The sequence below is a fragment of the Saccopteryx bilineata genome, chromosome X (assembly GCF_036850765.1).
Source record: "Saccopteryx bilineata isolate mSacBil1 chromosome X, mSacBil1_pri_phased_curated, whole genome shotgun sequence".
In the NCBI taxonomy this organism is placed as follows: Eukaryota; Metazoa; Chordata; class Mammalia; order Chiroptera; family Emballonuridae; genus Saccopteryx; species Saccopteryx bilineata.
Window position 1 is genome coordinate 23,049,669 of NC_089502.1, and position 20,529 is coordinate 23,070,197.

Consider the following 20,529-nt stretch of genomic DNA (forward strand, 5'->3'; position numbering starts at 1 on the left):
TAGAAGCCACAGCATCATTGTCAGCATAAGACAAAACAGGGCAATTATCTATTTCATGTTTTACAATACATAATGGATAATAGAGGTTACTTCAAGACCATAGTGAAAAAGGTTTTGGCTAACCATGGGTTTTAGTTGTAAATTAATATCATATATCATTATTATTTAGAATTTGACATTTAAGTTTCCAAAGTGTGCCATAAATAGAGTTCTTTGCCATTATAACTAAGAAAATGAATAGGTAATACATTTTTCTCTTTTTTTTTAAATTGCCAAACTACTCTAAAAATATAAGCAAAGATGTGTTCTTTCTATATTTTTACAACAAAGAAAATTAGGTAGTTTGAACATTTACTTCAGTAATTTAATCAAAACAGTATTTAGCCAGAGTCCTTTGTGTTGTTTTGTTTTCTTTGTTTGTGAAGTCCTAGTTGTTTGTCTTAATCTATATCAGAGTGTTGATTGAGTGAACAGACCAGCTATTTATTGGCAGGAATATTGACTATTATAGTGAAGATTGGCTAATTGCACAGGGTAAAGCCAACACAGCTGAGTAGGATTACCCCTATAATGGAGACAGGGAGACATGGGTTAAGGAAGGGTTGTCTTGTGGATTTTGATTCACTGTTATGCTTTTACTACACACTGGAGAACAAAAAGAAGAAGTTAATGAGACCTAAAAATAGAAAGGTTTGACTTTCTGGAGGTAGACCAGCACATTCTTTGAAGATAACTATCAGATTATGGAGAGAATGAAGTGCAAATACGAGTTTCAATACAAACATGTCAAAAGAGTGTAGATGCTTCAGTGTTGACCTTTATTTCTAGTGGTTGTAACAAAGATCAGCCTAACTGACAAAAATTAATAGAGTATACTCTCTTACTTTCTGGCTTAGTAAGAGGGTCATTCAGAGTCTTCAAAGGGATGTTCTTTGCAATCTTAAAGGTAGTACATAATATTGTGATGCTTAGGAGCCAGGCATAGTGCAGTTATCCAGAACCAGACTGAAATCATGTAACCGGGAAAGCGTTGTGATTTATTGCCAGCTTTCCCCCAGAGCTTCTGTGATTCTTCTGCAGTCATCTGTTTTAATTGCAAATTCTCTGCTCTGTGTCTGCCTCCTCTGCCTCTTTTCTGTTGTTGTCTGTATCTTGCTCATACACATGCCTGTACATACACACAGATATCTATTAAACATTAGCTATTTAATAGACTTTGTTTCTCAGTACAATGGTTGACTTAACTAATGAATCTGCTTTTATTAAAGCTATATTAATGGACTGACCTGTGGTGGCTCAATGGATAGTGAGCATCGATCTGGAATGCTGAGGTCGCCAGTTCAAAACCCCAGATTTACCTGGTCAAGGCACATATGGGAGTTGATGCTTTCCTCTCCTTCCCCTCCTTCTCCTCCTCCCTCCCATCTCCCTCCCTCTCTTTAAAAAAAGAATATATTAATATTGGTATATTCATATTCAAGCAATGTTATTTTAACCAGAAAGTGATAAGGCATACCTGTTTACTCAATTTTCTTCTGAAAATCAATTTTCTTACATTTCATGTTATTTGAATCTCTGATGATAATTACAAGGTTGAGAACAGAAATGTTCATATCGTGATACACTTAAAACTAATTTGATGATCACTGAATACTATCAAGTTCATGGATATTAGCCATAATGTGCAAGTTTATAAACTACCACTTCACGAGCTGTGAAAGCTCCTTGTGACAAGAAAGTATTTTAAAGTAGTAATATACATTTAGAATTCATAGTAATAGTTAATATTAATAATAAACCTCTCCCTGTTCTTTTTAAACCTTCTTTTTTAATCTCCTTTCCTGCCTAGAAGGAAAAAGAGCTCAGAAAAGCAACCCAAGGAACCAAAGGCTTATAATTGGCTTGAGAGACTTGATATAAGTAGTTAGGGCAGTAACCTTTGGTGCCCTGATATTCTTTGTTCATGTAGATTACCAAGGTCTTCATGAGCATTAATTAATATTCCCTCATAAGAGTTCAGAGAGGTGGAATACTAATACAAGTCCATAATTCCTTATCCAAAACCTTTGGGGTCCATTTGTTTCATAATTTAGAATTTTTCAAATTTTACAAATGTAACATAATGCATGCATGGTGTATAACATGACACCAGTTTGGGATGTGGGCCATCACTCCTTAACAAAACACGTCAATGTTTCCACAACTAAATATATGAAAATTCACTAAATAAAATAAATACCATATCCTCATATCAGTTCAGATCAAGCTGTGCCTCCAAATGAATTAGGAAAGTAAAACTCAGTTTTCAGGACTTTCACTCTTCCAGAGTTATAGAGAAAGTATTGTTGAACTATCTCCCTTTTGGCCAGTGGGATAATGAAACACAGGCTACGGTCCAGAACAGTGCAGATATGTGTTCCATCTCCCTCTGACCTTTTTATAGAACTATAGGATCACATGTGTCCCTTTTGGCAACATACACTGCACAGTAATTTTGGGAAAACAGTAATTTGGAAGGTATTGTAGTGTCACTACAGAAAGAATGATTGATGAAGACTACAGATCTGGGGAAAACTAGGCATGTGTCTACTTGGTCAAAATTTTTTAAAAAATAGTGCTTTATTTCCTCTTTTTTATTTATTTCTTATTACTGTATTAATGACAAAATTTATTTTTGATACATACAGGAAATTATTTAGTTATACTACAAAGCTTGTTTTGAAAATATTAACTTGTTTCTAGTCTATTGGTATATTTGAGAATAATTTGAACATAACGCAAATTTTTATTTGCATATGTGGAACTTTATCTATTAAAATAAAAAGTGAAGTCAGAAAACTGCATACAGCAGAATAAATCACACAGGAATACACAAAAGGCACATATACATACATGCACCGGAAGTCTACACCAGCTACCTTAGTTCACAACATGTGTTGGAAGATTTACCTATCCACATCCAGTGTTAGAACTTTCTGTCTGAGGCAGATAATTCTCCTTCCACCACTTCACATAATAAAACAAATAATAGTTTTCTATCAATAAAAGCAATATTAAGTTCTGACACCCACTTTCACATGCAGAATTCAGGTTATGTGTCCCAACCCCATTTTCCCATAAGCCCTTTGCCCATGTGTGATTTTGCCCAGTGCCATGAATTTTAGAAATGCAAGCATTGCCTTATAGCTGAATTGACTGTATGTACTAATGAAATAAATGAAAGTAGCAGCACTGGTCAGATAGCTCAGTTGGTTGGAGTGCCCTCCCATGTTTGCTGGGGTTGTGGGTTCGATCCCTGGTCAGGGCACATACATGAGTAAATTAATGTATGTATGAATGAGTGAAAGGACAGATCAGTGTCTCTCTCTCTCTCTCTCTCTCTCAAATCAATAAATAATATTTCTTTAAAAAAGAAATAAAAGGGGCAAGAATCCTACTGACACTCTGGTAAGTTCCTACTCGGTGTTTCTGAGACATACTCTAAGTTCTGTTGAAAAGTTTTTCTGACACATGATGCAAAATAAGGTTCATTTGCAAAAGAAAGAGAAAGCAGTACCTGATGGTTTTCTTCTCCTCTTTACTTTTTGGAGAAAAGGGCAGTGTTGTTTTTGAAGACTCATGCTTCTATTAACAGCTCCATCCACCTAAATTGTCTGGAATTTGAATATAAGGTCTGAAGGAATAACTCTACCCCCCCCCCCCCGCCCAATATCCAGGAAAGAGTTTCTTACCAAGTTATTTTAGCACCTCAAACCTGAAACTGGCTCTTATCCAAGCATATTATGTGAATTGCACCTTTCCATCTGAAAACTTAATTTACTTTCAGAAGGCTTTATAACTATGTCTGGGCATCCATATTTGCATAATCACTATTCCCCCCTTCTCCTTTGCATCTTTCTCTTGGGCACAGAAATGTATTGTTGCCAGATACACTTGCAAGTGAGTGCATGTGACTCTTAACCCTTAGAACTGTCTTCTAGAGCCCCTGACACTGATCCCTAATGTATTTTTCATTAGTGTTTAATATTGGGAAATCCTATTTCATGGAGCCCAAGGATTAAATTACTTCATTTGGGAAGGAACAAGTGCATTCTCCATCTTTCCTGAGGGTAAAAAGAGAATGAAGCTGAGGTAATTTGCATTTTGTAAGGACTTAAGGTCAGCATGTATTCCACTCAGTGCAACAATGCATTATTCTGAAAGCTTTCACAGAAAATATTAACAAGTAGGGAAACTTCTGCATATTTAAAATGTAGAAACAAAACTACTCAATAAAATAGATATAAATCAAGACACACCAACACATATCTATATATAATCAAAATGACTATACAAAGCAGTTTTACCTGAATCAGAAATGATGTAATATTTTATAATAATAACATGATTGTGCTTTTAGATGAAGAGAATTTTTATTATTTTTTCACAGTAATAAGTGAGTTGCAAAGATTTTGAGGAAATGTAGCAAGTGGTAAATCCGGATGATGAATGATTTTTTTGAACACGTAATGCGTCAAAGCTTTCTTTTAAACAACTGCTGAGAGAAACATTGCTGATTAAAATGATAGCATACGTATCACTTGGAGGCGTTCTAACCCCAAGACCTAAAATTAATTTCTTCCTCTAACTCTGGACTCTCACCTTTGCTTCCCTTCCCTGTGTCATTAAGTTTGTGGATTTATATAGCAGAGCTGTACAGTGCGTCACTGACACTCTCTCCATATCTTGGAAGGGCAGGATCTTAAGCAACCTCTTCAGCATATCATTGTTCTTGCCTGTGGAGCTGGGACAGATTTCACTAAAGCCTTCAAGGGGGAACCCTACTGTTCTGTGAACTATCAAATTTATATCCAGTGGCTACATCAGAATGAAGATGCCAAAAGAACATTGAGGATGTTACTCTAGGTCCCATAGTTCAGGGAAACAAATAATAGTTTTCTATCAATAAAAGTTTTCAGGAATCTTACTCTGTGCTTCTACAGTGCTAAGTGTTGTGCAGCATACAATAAAAGCAGATGATCTTGTTCTAAGATACATGGAGTCTATTTTGGAAGATAAGACAAAAACATGAGATATCAATGGGATGCTGTAACATTCTAAACTATGGAGTCAAATTTATAATACAAATAAGAGAATCATTTATTTTCTAGAGTAGTGTAATGGAAAAAGGATTGGGCTGGGAATCATCAGACATTGGCAGATAGATTCACACATGTGGAATGACTGACCAAATCACTTCACCATTTGAGCCTGGGGTTCCTCATCTGTAAAATGAAAAAAATAGGACAAGGGCTGAACTAGGCGACCCCCTTTGGTTATCTCAAGTCTTATTTATACTCATTCAATGAACAAATATGTTCAAGCACATTTTATACAAGTTAAACTTGATTGTTAGTAAAAAAAAATTATCATATCCATTTTACAAAAAAGGGATTAGAGTTTCAGAATGGCAGAGGTGGAAATCAAACCCAGGTTTGTCATATCCCCAAATTCTGTGCTTTGTTTCACTCTGCTGTGTTGCATAGCATGATGCCATACTGCCTTTATCCTTAAATTTAAGGAGATATTATTTAAGAAGTAAGCACACTTATAAATAAATTGCTGCAGAGCAAGGTGGTATGTCATAAGTGAGAAATCCAGAAAATGTGGACGATTCTGTGTCTAAATCTTAAGGAGGTGAAAAGACAACTCATTACAGAGATCTGCAATATAGTAAGTAAATAGAGCTCTGGCCAGATAGTCAGGAGATGTGAGTGCTAATCTAAACCACACCACTTACTTACCAAGTTTCCCTGGACAAGCAGTTCTCTGGGTGTCACATTTCTCATCTACTAAATGAGAAGATCTTCAAGGTCCATTTGGTTCCAGCATTCAATCAATGCTTGAGTCTCAAGGATGGAAAGCATGCTTCTGGTTATTGTTATGAGTATATGACCAGAGGTTTAAAAAAATAGTGGAATATTAAGTCCTTGCAATGATTTTTGTAGTGGATGCGGGGTTTGGGCTGGGCCTGGAATAATGGAGGTAATTTAGAAAATTCATGAGGCATTTTAGTTCCTTTTAAATATACAAGGGAAACTAACTATATAAATAAATTCTTTGTATAAAATGAATGATCTTCACTCCCTTCCCTATCTATCTTTTGTACAATTCTGTTTTTCATATAGCAAGTTCATTTAAAGGGAGAGCCACCTATACTAGAAAATACGATCAAGAATTTGTCATGCTCTTGGGGGACTAGTATCATTTTAAAATATGAAAACCATACCAATATGGGGTTTTTTTTGTATTTTATTTTTCTGAAGCTGGAAACGGGGAGAGACAGTCAGACAGACTCCTGCATGCGCCCGACAGGGATCCACCCAGCACGCCCACCAGGGGCGATGCTCTGCCCACCAGGGGGCGATGCTCTGCCCTTCCGGGGCGTCGCTTTGCCGCGACCAGAGCCATTCCAGCACCTGGGGCAGAGGCCAAGGAGCCATCCCCAGTGCCCGAGCCATCTTTGCTCCAATGGAGCCTTGGCTGCAGGAGGGAAAGAGAGAGACAGAGAGGAAGGAGGGAGTGGGGGGTGGAGAAGCAAATGGGCACTTCTCCTATGTGCCCTGGCCGGGAATCAAACCCGGGTCCCCCGCACGCCAGGCCGACGCTCTACCGCTGAGCCAACCGGCCAGGGCCATACCAATATGTTTAAAATCAAGTTTAAAGTGGAAAGACTGAAAGAAGTGATTTTTCCCCCGTGATCAGCCATCACAAAGGATGTCTCCCAACAATACAGCTGAGCCCTTTGCTAGGCATCAGAAACCTCTGGCGTCTTTCTGCTTTTTCAGCTCCAGGTCATTTGGGAGGTGGGCAAAGCCATGCAGTTCGTAGAGTTTATCCAGAACGTGCTGGTGCTACAGGAAATCACTTGACATCTATTATGTTTCTCCTGTGGAAGAGAGGTGGCTATCAGCTACCATAGCAATTTCTCTTCAAAAGGGTTTAATTGGAGTATTTCTCATGGGACAAATTCTAACTCACTGTCTTTACTCCTGCCTGCCACAAAAACAATGGAAAAATACCAAACCGTAGCAATAACAGAAGTCTGAGGACCACTGTCCCAGTCTTCCCTCTCTGCAAACAGGCAGAAAAAATAATGTCCCTGCTGCCTAAACTGCTGCTAATATGGCAGAGCTCTTATGTGCGGTGGTGGCCTTGGGGTACAGACTGTGCTTTGTGTGACCATGGAAATATATCTAATAACCTGAACAAGCTCCTTTCAACCTATTTTTACAAGTGGCATTCTGAGTATGGGGGCTAGCAAAGAGAGTGGTTTCAAGTGGTTGAATTACACACTTGTGAGCTTCTTTGCTAATGTATGTTTTGCTCTCGTGTAGGCAGGCTAGCATACTTTTTGGAGGTAAAGCCAGAAGGTGGCCTTATAGTTTTATTGGAAGTGTTGAATGGTTTGCCTTGCAATAAGTTTGTGCCTTTCACCGGTATTTTCCAAAGTGAGACATTTGCAACTGATGGAAATCGGCTCACTTCTGTTCTGTAACTCTGTGTCTTGTTGATGATTTATTTGTTCAGTAGCAGAAACGATGACAAATTGTGTAAGGCGGCCTCATTTACTTTTTAGCTGCAATAGCCTTGAAGAATTTACATGTAAATGCAACTGTGAATGTTTTACATTTCATGAGCATGTGGGTACGTGTTTTGGAAAGCCAAGTGACATTTTTACAGATAGACTGAACTTAACTCTCTCCACACCTCACAGGTTATATTATTCTAAAATGTGAAGTCTGACAAGCTGTGTTTTCTTGACTACCAAGTGGAAGATTAAGTCTCTATTTTGTGTTTTTCTTCTCTTCTCTTTAGACATGCAGAGCAGCCCGCACAACCAGTTCACCTTCAGACCCCTCCCACCACCACCGCCACCTCCTCACGCCTGCACCTGTGCCAGGAAGCCACCCACTGCAGCAGATTCTCTTCAGAGGCGATCAATGACTACCCGCAGCCAGCCCAGCCCAGCCACTCCAGCTCCTCCAACAAGTACACAGGATTCAGTTCATCTGCATAACAGCTGGGTCTTGAATAGCAACATACCATTGGAGACCAGGTACTTGAACTATTACTGAACCCACTAAATTTAAGGATTAATAGAGGGTGATTCCAGTACAGAAACTCATCTCTCTGTAGACATCTTCAGAAACACACAAAGAACACAGAGATGCACACCCCTCCGTGAACACAGGTACACACACAAGCTGCACATTTAGACCCACACAGCAGACACAAACCAAAGACGATGCACACGACAAAATGAGACTAAATAAACCAAAGAACAATAGAGAAACACATTCATACTGAGAACAGACTGACTGCTGTCAGAGGGGATGGCCATTGTGGACTGGGTAAAAAAAGGTGAAGGGATTAAGCAAAGAAAGAAAACTCATGGACACAGACAACAGTACGCTGATTAAAAGGGGGGAAAACAATATTTTTTTAAAAAAAAGATGAAACCACAGATGTATAATCTCCCTACGGGCAGACACCCACAAAAATATAGGAAATTTAGCCATTATCTAAACCAGCGGTTCTCAACCTGTGGGTCGCGACCCCGACAGGGGGTCAAACGACCAAAACACAGGGGTCGCCTAAAGCCATCAAAAAATAAATAATTAGCCTGACCTGTGGTGGCGCAGTGGGTAAAGCGTCAACCTGGAAACACTGAGGTTGCCGGTTCAAAGCCCTGGGCTTGCCTGGTCAAGGTACGTATGGGAGTTGATGCTTCCAGCTCCTCCCCCCTTCTCTCTCTCTGTCTCTCTCTCCTCTCTAAAAGTGAATAAATAAAAAAAAAATTAAAAAAAAATAAAAATAAATAATTATTAAACAATACATTTTTAAATAAAATATGTATTTTCCGATGGCTTTAGGTGACCCCTGTGTTTTGGTCGTTCGACCCCCCGCCGGGGTCGTGACCCACAGGTTGAGAACCGCTGATCTAAACTGTAATTGAATCCTCAAACTACTAAAAGGCAATTGTCCCTTGTTTTAAGAAAATTCAATATTACTGGAAAATCCAAACACAATTGGAGGAACAGTGATAGTTCTTATTTCGTTTATTATAGGATTCTTTGAAAAAGTAAGTTGTGCCCTGGCTGGATAGCTCAGTTGGTTTGAGCATCATCGTGAAGCACAGAGGTTGCCAGTTCAATCCTTGGTCAGGGCACATACTGGAACAGCTCAATGTTTCTGCTTCCCTCTCTCTTTCTCCCTCTCTCTCTCTCTCTCTCTCTCTCTCTCTCTCTCTCCCCCTTCCTCTATCACTAAAGTCAATAGAAAGAAAGAAAGAAAGAAAGAAAGAAAGAAAGAAAGAAAGAAAGAAAGAAAGAGAAAGAAAAGGAGAAAGAGAGAAAGAAAAGAAAAAGTAAGTTGCCTTCAAACAGTTTTAAAAAGGATTTGCTTCATGAATTGGAAGTCCATGTGAGATTTTTAAAGCTTGATTCTACCTTTAGGATGAAGTTTGGTCTTTTGAGAAAAGAAATTTGCCTCTTTTTCTGTCACTTCTTGTATTCAGGTTTGCAGATTCAATCCTCAAATCCTTGTCACGTGATTACAGTTCTACTCCTCCACAGCTCTTGGTCCCTTGATCATAATATATTTTCAGAACTAGATGTGATTAACTGAGAAATTGTTCATCATTTCTAGTCACTATATTAAACCGAAAATTACAACTTTCTATTAACATAGAAAAACATTACCTAATAAAACATAGTGTTCTGTTATCTTATAAATTCAAGGACTTCCCTTGTCTTCTATATGCCTTATTTAGATCTACCACCAAAGCTTTTTCTAAGCACATTTGTATGTAAACAATGGGTATATCACTTTATAAGCAATGTCTGCTGTCAATTCCAATCAGTTTCTATCCCAATATTTGAGAATTGGAATGGAAAGGGGAGGACTAATAAACTCACATTATAAGGCTGGTAATTTTTTTCCCTAAGCATCACATTAAGTTAAATGTCATGCATGGCATCGCAGAATATGTCACCACCAACAAACCAAAAGCCCTTTGGCCCAGATCCAGGAGTCTCTGTATCATTCATCCCTTACTAGATTACATAGTTTGATGAAGTGATATTTCTACTATCTCCCAAAAGAAAATATAACAGTCAGCACCTATGGTGAAGATAACCCAATTAGAACTGTGTTAGTGATATGGTTTGTGTATAGTTTTTTTTTTGTTTTGTTTTTTTTTAGTTTTAAATTAAAGATGGGGAGGTGAATGAAGTGAACAAAGCTGAGATTAATGTACAGTGTGTCCTCAAAGAGTTTTCACTAAAAGTGGTAATTTACTCATTCTTCTTTTAATTCTTTTGCAGGGTTTAGTGATAGAGATCAATAACTAGCAATCCCAACAAGTAAACATATGCCTTTCCTCTAAGAAGCCAAGTACACAAAATCTGAAAGGAGGGTGGGGAATAGGCTCAGGCAAATGGAGAGCAAAACTATTTTTATGTGAAATGTACATCTAGGCTTGTTTGTACAAACTGAACCCACGGACCTTCTGTATCTATGCAAGGAATGTATTAATTGGTCTCAGTTTCAGAAGATGCAGAGAAGAACATAAGTTTTCATGTGAGACTGAGCAGAGAACACATTTTTAGTATATTTGAAAATATATTCAGCACCATAAAGATTAATTTTAAAAAGGACAACTAGAGAACTATTAGCCTGATCAGCTGGGATTTCCCAAATACAGCCTTTAAAATGTTTTCATGTGTACTCCATTACAGGTAACTGCAGGTGCCCTGCTGTTTATCATGCCTCTCTGAGCCTCAGCTTCCTCATCTGTACAAATAAAAAAGCCTGTCACAACAGGTTGTCAGGAAGATTAAGCTAATATAGCAGAAAGTGTCTTATATGTAGTAAAGCATTCCTCAATCCAAAGGAAAAATCACCGTCCCTACCTAGTGGTCACCTGCCTCTACTTAAATATCTCCAAAATAGGAAATTGACTTATTCCTTCGGCATTCCCTGTCATCTGAAACAGCTTCTGGAATGTTTTTATTGAACCAGAATCTCCCACCTCTTAACTCTGCCCATTTCTCCCAGATCTAGTTCTAAGATGTAAAGTTGTAACCATCCAGATTCACATTGAATTTGGCCATAAGGTAAAGAAACTGTGGCGCTGGAAAACAGTGAGCCATACCACTTTATTGGAGGCTTACAAAGGTAGGCAAGCCAAAAGAAGAAAAGAAAAGAAAAAAAAAAAAAAAAAAGGAAAACCTGCTTTTCACAGTGGAGGTCAAGGGATCAGGAAACAAACTGCACCTCTCTGAGGCAGGAGCACAATCTGATTTCATCCTCCCTTACATCCTTACAATAGTGCTGTCACTGCACATGCACTAATTGCACAAAGTGCTTGCAGCCGGTAAACCAGAGAGCAAGCCTATCACAGCTGTTGTCCCTATACAGGGTGTCATAGAATAAGTAAAATCCCTCTCACACCCAAAAGCTCTTCAGTATTCCAGATTCTTTTTGTCTTTGAGCTAAATGGTTCTCCAGTTTCTTCAGCTGTTTCTCATAGTAACTGCTTTCAAATCCTCCATCCTGGACGCTCTGTACTCCAGTCCCACACTCCACTCTATCCACTGCTCTTGAAATGTCATGGCCAAGGCTAGATGTAGGTGTGGGTTCTTATTAAGTTCTTTGGTTACAAAGAGCAAAGGTCATTCAGCTTATCTGGAGTAACTGCAGATGTCTTTTTAAGTATATGATCAGTTTCTGGGGACCGAGGAATTTTTGGTCAATTTTCCTTGGCAGATAAAGCTTATAGGTCTTTGACACTACTATGACTCAGCAATCCTCTGCATTTTGTGCCCACTATGTCTCTTTCTTTGTCCAGTAGTATATCATCAGCTTAATATTTCTTTTGTCTACTGTAAGGCTGGTGGTCATGGCCATGCATGTTCACACTGGATTTGGGAAGACAGTAAAGGAATGGTGGAGCCAGAAAATGGTGGCCTATTTCATTGATTAGAGTCTCACAATAACAGATGAGCAAGCAGGTAGGGAAATTGCTTCTCTCTCTCAGGGCTGACAAGCAAACAGGCTGGGAGAGAAAATTCCTTTTCCAGCAAACAACAGGAAAAAAATGCCCCTCCCAGTGGCAGCAGGCAATCCACAATCTACAATCTGCCACCCTGAAAACAAGCACCTGCAGCCTTACATAGAATATACACAGGTGGCACTGCCACATGCTCATGCACCAGTCAGGCAAAGTACAAGTGAGCAAGCCTAACACATTTGTTTGCCCAACATTCCACCCCTTTAGGGTTGCCTACTTCACAATCTACATGACAAGTATCTTCTGTGATGGTCCCTGTGTGAGGTACATTACATAAACAGACTACAGCAACAACAGGAGTTATACAATCACAACAACTACAAAAGTGCCCTTCACAATGTCTCCCTGAGCACCCTGCCCAAGGCGCTAAATGGAAGGCCTATCTCTAGTCCCCTATCCCACAGTAGGTGGGAGGGCCTGCATAGTCGAGGGGTATGTCCATGGAAACTGTAATATATCCTTGGTGCATCTCTACAACTGGACCAGAGCAGCTTTCTGGGGCAGAAGGGTCTCCACTGGAGCTAGGAACCCCTCATCAGGGTCCCTTATACTGTCCAAACCTAGCATGTCCATCTAACAAGGGAGCCAGTGCCCCACTCTGGTGGCAGTCCAAGAGAATATTACACCACTGAATGATCAGTCCATGACAGAGAGCCCAACTGTCTTTGCAAATCACCAAGGTAAAGGTCCATTACAGGCAACTAGGCATGCAGCTCTTTATTAATGGGTCTCAGCACCTTTCATAAGTGCTCTGTCCATTGCCACAAGCCCTATCCAGACTCCTCAGCAAGCTTACAGGGCCTGGCAGGATCAAACACATTTGAGGCCTGTGCCTCCTTGATAGTTCTATCTGTTGCTGCTGCTGCAAAAGAGCTTCTATTATTTTCTAATGCCAACACTTGCTGCATATTAGAAGGTGATCAATGGATTTTCAATTTCACATGGGGCCTCAAGCAACCCCACCCATCCCTGTTATGCAGGTCTCTGAGCCTTCCCCCTATTCCAACAGGAACAATAGGTCTTGGGAAGGATCCTCTTTTCCCACAACTGTCTCCAACAAGTAATCCTGCAACTGTGCCACCCATACACCAATTGCTTTATTGGTAGTTATTGGGGTCTTTTGTCTCAGTGGCTGGAATCTCTGTTCTGGCTCAAGTTGCCACCAAACTTCTAAAAGGACTTTATTAGACCTGCCATCCAATTTCTCCCTATCTGCCCCAGCTGCAATCAAATCTACCCACATCTGTGTTCAGGTAACCTTTCCAGGCTCATGTTCCTTGTTAGTTGGGGGGAGGAGACAGTACAAGCAGCAACCCTCACTGCTTTATGATCCTGTGCTGCCTCCAGCTCCCCCAAATCTGCTATGACCTGCATAACTGCATTGTTGGGCTACCCCACATAGGGGCCCAAGATAGCCACTATTGACCCAAAAAGGGTTGATGGGTTACTTCAGAGAATGAGGTCTGTCATCCCTGCTATAAACACTTTCTTATCTGTCCCACAGGACCTTGGGTTGAAAGCAGCATTCTTCATACCTACTTCCTGAAAGACGTTTACTAGCTCACTATAGCAATGCCGCCTACTCACTGCTCCTGGCAAGTCTCCACCATTCTGCCAGACTGTACAAATAAAGGCCATCACCCATTCTAATAGGGTATGGTTTCCTGAGTTGTCATAGTAGTTCTGAAGATGTTGCCTTATGGAGGAGTGCATAGTAATGGCAGCCAATTTTTCCATCTCTATTCTGGAGAGCATGATGCCATCCACTCCCTATGTCCTACAACCACAGCAACCAGGCTACCATGGGCTCAGTAGATTTCTGCCAAAATTTTACCCCAACTGCATCAGCTCTGCTTGGGTGTTAGGATAGACCACAGAGCACTCCACTAACTGTGGAGGGGGCTGTGCCTGCCCCTGAGGGACTCTTGGCTGCTGGATTTTTACCTTCTGGACAATCACTGACTGGGTCTCTCAGTCTGCAGATGGCAACTTCATCTTGCATCTCACACTGCAGCTCTTGAGAAGAGTCAGCCTCCTTCTCCATTGCTCGCTCCAGTTTAAGCCATCACTGGTTCTCAGCCTGTAGCCTGACCTGCAGTTCTCGGACCTGCAGCTCTTTCTCCAGTGACCTTTGCAGTTCAAGCCATTGTTGCTGCTTGGTCTGCAGTTAAACCTAGAGCTTCCATTCTCAGGCAGCTTCTCACATAAAGCTCTTGGTTTCCTCTTGCAGGGTTGTAAAAAACACCCAGCCCACAGTCCCCAGAAGGAAAGCCACTAGCAACAGCCATTCCTCTATTCCACCCTTCAAGGTTATTGGCAGCTCCATACAAATCTGATTAAAATTCTGCCAGGTGCACCAGATGTAAGGCCAGTCATGGTCATGCAGGTTCACATTGGATTTGTGGAGACAGTAATGGACCTGTGGAGATGGAAAATTGTGGGCCATTCCATTTATTGGAGTCTCGCAAGGGTGGACAAGCAAGCAAGCAAGGAAAACCACTTCTCTCTCTCAGGGCCAAGGAGCAAACAGACCTGGGGAGAAAACCCCCTCTCTGGCAAACAATAGCAAAAAAATGGCCCCACCCAATGGTGGCAGGCAATCTAAAATCTGCCACCCTGAGGGCAAGAACTTGCGACCTTACATAGGGTATATACATGGTGCTGCCCAGTGCTCATGCCCCAGTCAAGCGAAGTACAAGTGAGCAAGCCTAACACACTTGTTTGCCCAATATCTACCACATAGTTTTTGTCATAATCACATCTGGTTTCCACTGTACTACTTGATTCTGAGTATACCCCCAGCCCTACTCACTCTATGCCTTCAGCCACATATTCCATTGCTAACAGTCCTTTTCTCTTTCTTGCTAGTGCTACATTCTATAGAGAAGAAAAATTATTTTCTTTGTGCTCTTACAGGTTCTCAGCTGAAACCACCCTATAATAAAAGGTTAACAGGGGATAACCATCCAGAAGTTTAAAAATATGTATACCTCCTATATTTACAGGAGAGATCCAAGAAAATTGAATAAGTTTCTGAAAGGGCACAAGTGATCACATTAAATACCATCCTTAGATAATGATAAAAGGAAGATGCTGGGGGTGGGGAGCTAGTTAGGGGAGAATATCTGTAACAGTACAGTGAAAAAGAGGAAGGTTGTTGCCTTCTTCATTGATAAGAGCTTTTAGAAGTTTAATCATCCTCCTCTTCCTGGTTCCCAGGGGGAGACACTCTTACAAATAGAGATTTCCCTTATACATGTAAATGCCTCTTACAAAGGCTAACTTCTTTGTTTTCAGAACTTCTCCTGTTTTCTGTTTCTTAAAAACAATCAGCCCTAAATAATAAATTGCCAGAGGCATTTTTGGGGTGGCAAATTCTGCTCTCCTTCAGTTCAATAAGCTAAGAGACGAAATTTGATGAGCCCAGTTTTCCTCCTTTGTACCAGGCTGCTTTTAAGTTTATTGGCAAGCCCTGTCAGTTATTCCCTCAGTCTGCTGAGGCTAAGGGAAGAGAAGGGTCCTATGATTAATACAAGCACCAACATGCTCATTTTTTACCACAAGGTTGAGGAGCACATCTGAAGTGCCTCAGATGGTACTCTTCACAGGCAATCACCTTGATTGACTCATTTAGGAAGGCCCAACAATCAGTTGGTCCCTTTATCAAAGTATATATTTCTGTTAATACTGTCCACTTCAATATCAGCTTTTTTTTTTTTTTTTTTGGTGGCCACATACACTGCTGATACACATTGAGAGCACTTAGTAACTAAACTCTTCACAATTTTAACAAGTTCTGAGGCTAAGCCATATTTTCTTTAATCTGTAATTATTAGTTGAATTTCTTTTAAACTGTATGTTTGAGATGAGGGGGTGTGTATTATAAAGTAGCATACCTTGATTCCGCGGGTTACGTAAAGACACCAAGGCAGGATACAGAAGAAGTTTTAGGAAGAGATTTATTAATAAGCTGACCACATATGACTTACATGGAGTATAGCTAACCCAAATCGTGCAGCCTCAAATATAGCTCTGAGGCTAGTTATATAGACTTGATCACATACAGGATGGGGGAAAAGGAGGGGTAGTATGACACAATAGTCAATTACTAACAAGCTTACAACATTTATCTAGAGGATCTATTAAAAGAAAAAACATTCCTACATATTAAAACTTACAAGGTAACACAATAGTGATAAATATCATTTTACATATTAACACAGTAGTGATAAATGTCATTTTATATATTAAAGACATTTCCAAATATTCTAGGGTCGTTGCCACACAGTGAAAAGTTTTAGCTTAGGATAAGGAAATAGTTCCAGAATGCAGGTTTTTCAAGCAAGGGGGAGTGGGCTCGTGATCCTTTTGTCTAGAGGTATACATCACTCTCAGGACCTTAGGAGGGGAGGAAGAGTTATAATCAGTGCAGGGTATGTAAACATTGTCTCCTAAAGGATCTTATTGAAGGGGATGAGGAAGTTTTCAAATAACCTTTGTCTACTTTGTTGTCTAGACTCTAGCAAGTAGTGGCCTCAGTCCTTCCAGAAAACTATAGTTAAATTATTAGTAGATGACCCAATTGTCCTAGTAAGCCAGGAAGCTCCCACATTCTTCTCCCGCCATTCTCCACAGAAAGGAGGAGGCAAGAAGCTTGACTTTTCCTCTGTAAAATGGCATTGCCAATACTAAGTTTTACAATTTTTTGTCACCTTATCACATGTGCAGGAGAAAATAAGTTCAGAGGCTTGATTTTACCTAAGTTGACTTCATCTTATTAGCCAATAGAAATGTAGCCGAATTCTAGTTCTGCCATACCAAGTAATTGCATAGTATAGCTATCATAACTGTATCATCTGAAAGTTTGTTAGGTGTGCTTTGTCATGTTTATATAAGTCAATAAAAGTGGTACATAGCACAAGATTAAGGTCAGAACTCTGTGGCATGGCACTGGAACATTCCTACAGTTTGACTTGTTTCATCAGGCAGCAGTCTTTTGCTAACATACAACCCACATCTCTCCATCTTGTTCACAGGCATATCATGAGAGACATTGTCAAATGCCTTGCTGATATCCAGATACAGAATACATACATTTTTACTGATCTGTCAATCCAATAACCATGTCAGAAATAGAAATAAAATAAGACTTGTCTTATATGACTTGTTCTTACAGAATTTATGCTGCCTTCTCATTGTTACTACATTTTTTCTAAATGCTTTTAAATCATCCTTTTAATAACCTATTCTGGAATTTTACATTCAATCAACATTGTGTTTCTTGGCCTAGTCTACGGAAGCCCATGGGCTTCCTGTCCCTTTTGAAAACCAGGGTAAATACTGTATTTTCAATCTCCTTTCTTCCTGCACATTTCACTATACCACAGTCTTAAAACTTTAGCTACTACTACTACTAGATAAGACCAATCAACAAAGACCTCTCACTACACTGAAATAACATTTTAATTCACTTAGAACAATTAACTGCCTTCTTATGAACAATTTGCCTATCTTTGGCTTCAATTCACAGTTATTAATCATTATTTTTATTTTCCCTTTTAAGTTGATGTTCATTATTTTTTTTTTAAAAATTATTTATTCATTTTAGAGGAGAGAGAGAGAGAGAAGGGGGGAGGAGCAGGAAGCATCAACTCCCATATGTGCCTTGACGGGGCAGGCCCAGGTTTTGAACTGGCCACCTCAGCATTCCAGGTCGATGCTTTATCCACTGCGCCACCACAGGTCAGGCAATGTTCATTCTCTTTCACAAAGAAAATTAGTCATTGAGAAAGCTTCCCTGATCTCAGTCATTCAATAACATTGCATGAGTTGCCTATCTGTCCTATCCTTGTTTTTTTTGCTCTATACATATTTTTTATAATTTTTATTTTATTGATTTTAAAGGGAAATGGAAGGGGAAAAAGAGAGAAACATCAATTTGTTGTTCCACTTACTTATGCATTCATTGGTTGGTTCTTGTATGTGCCCTGTCTGGGATCAAACTTGGAACCTTGGTGTATTAAGATGATGCTCTAACCAACTGAGTTACCTAGCAAGGGCTCTGAAAATACATTTATAAAAACAAACCAAAACCTCTTCAATCATCTCTAGCTGTTTTTTCAAGCTTCAGGTTCATCTAGGATATGAGCCTTCTTGGCATCATTTTATATTTTTTTAAAGAGAAAGAGGGACAGACAGGGATAGGAAGGGAGAGAAATGAGAAGCATCAATTCATAGTTATAGCACTCTACTTGTTCATTGATTGCTTTCTCATATGTGCCTTGACCAGGGGGACTCCAGATGAGCCAGTGACCCCTTGCTCAAGCCAGTGACCTTGGGCTCAAGCCAGTGACCTTGGGGTCATGTCTATGATCCCCCGTTTAAACTGGAAACCTTGTAGTTTCAATCCTGGGTCCTCAGGATCCCAGGCCAATGCTCTTTCTACTGCACCACCACTTGCTCAGGCTTGGCATTACTTTTATCACACCCTCTTATATTTATTTATCCTTGATTTTCTTCCCTTAATTTTGGTACATTTTCTGTTTTTAAATTTTATTTTTCAACTACAATTTACATTCAATATTATTTTTGTATTTGTTTAAGGTGTACAGCTTAATGGTTAGACAATCAGATAATTTACATGTTCCCTTTGATATTTCTAGTACACACCTGGCACCATACACAATTATTACAATATTATTGACTATATTCTCTATGCTGTCTTTACATCCCAATGACAACAATATTATGTAACTACCAATTTCTACTTCTCAATCCTGTCACTTTTTTCACTCAGTTCTGCAACCTCCTCCCCTCTGGCAGCCATCAGTCTCTTCTCTGTATCCATAAGTCTGTTTCTATTTTATTTGTTTGTTCATTAGATTCCACATGTAAGTGAAGCCATATGGTATTTGTCTTTCTCTGACTGACTTACTTCACTTAGCATAATACCCTCTAGGTCCATCTATGCTGTCACAAATGGTAATATTTCATTCTTTGCTTTGACTGAGTCATATTCTATTGTATATACACTTGGCCCATGTTCTTTGGAATTCTAAATTGAATGGTGAGCACCTAGTACAAGCACACACATTTCAATAGACAACAAACCTTCCCAACTTTTAATTCATCTCAGGGCATAGGATCATACCTACTTAATGTTAGAGAACTACTTTTCTAGTCTAAGATTTTTTCTTTCTAATGTACTTAAGCACTCTAAGCTACAATGTTTGTTTTCTCTAAAGATTTCTATCACCTTCACCTCACCACTTTATCTTTTGTGAGTCAGTGAGAAAAGCATGCCTCCTCATCATTTTCTCTACCTTCTGGGATGTGGAGTCGTTAAAAAGGGAGATTGGGGACTTGTCATATATTTACCTTTGTTAAATAATATGTCTAGCAGATGTTTGTGGAGTTGAAATCAGTCATGTTTGCTACACTATTCTTGGTACACTTTTGTCATCTGTGTTAGAAATGAGCATCCATTTCTCCATCTGGCTAGGAGGCTTATTGTAGACTTCCTGATCCAACATCAATTAGCTCTTTGGTCTTGGGCATATTACTTGACATCACCATACCTCAGTTTTCTCATCTTTGATATAAGGATTATAGTAACACCTACTCATGGACAGTGGTGAAATTCAGCCAGTTTGCACCAGTTCAGCAGTAGCAATACCTAATTTTTTGTTGAATTCAGTAAACTAGTCATTAAAATGGCACTTATAATCAGAGTCTCTCAGGTGGGCGCCTGGGCAGTCGCCCAATGAAGAAATCACACATTTACGCTCCTTACTCTATTTTAGCATTCATCTGCACAACAGCGTATTTGAAGTGCCCACAGTCATGTTCGTTCCATCCATAGGTGAAAAAAAATTGCAAGTGTGGATGCCAATCAAGAAGCAATATGGAAATATCTTAAATAACAATATTATTGGTTTTTGGTCAGGTATTATTTAATATTTTTCATTAATATTTTAAAACTTTCTTATAATCCAGTTTTGTATACCTAATTTTATTTTTCTTATTTAAGTATTAAATACATGAAGTATTAAACTACCTTTTGGTATATTATTTTATGTATACTTGAAATGGTCATTAGGACAGAGAACTGATTGTTAAATTATTTTCATCCCACCACTGCTCATGAGGCTGTTGTGAGGAGAAAATGAGTTCATGGTTACTGTGTATTCAGATCAGCCAGTCACACAGTAAGCATTTGATAAATGTTAGAATAATAACAATAAAAATACACAAAAACTCTACTTTTTGTCCCTATTTCTATATTGATCTAATTAAAGATGTTTCTCCCCTTATGTTCCTGATTTTCCCCCAAGTAAAAACACACAGTATCATTTCACTTCCTTTCTTAGTGTGTTTTAAATGGAATATACTCTTTCAACAACTAATGTATTAGT

General features: G+C 39.3%; 1 protein-coding gene across 2 annotated transcripts in view; it reads left to right on the forward strand.

The window, feature by feature from the left end:
- Positions 1-20,529, forward strand: part of TENM1 (teneurin transmembrane protein 1) — a 1,131,584-nt gene that overhangs the window by 590,351 nt on the left and 520,704 nt on the right. Inside the window, exon 5 of one of the 2 annotated variants that reach the window (XM_066248720.1) lies at positions 7,858-8,098. In XM_066248720.1, coding sequence (XP_066104817.1) covers positions 7,858-8,098 — 241 coding nt within the window. Of the gene's footprint in view, positions 1-7,857; positions 8,099-20,529 lie in introns of those variants that run through there. The other variant, XM_066248721.1, reaches the window with a different exon arrangement.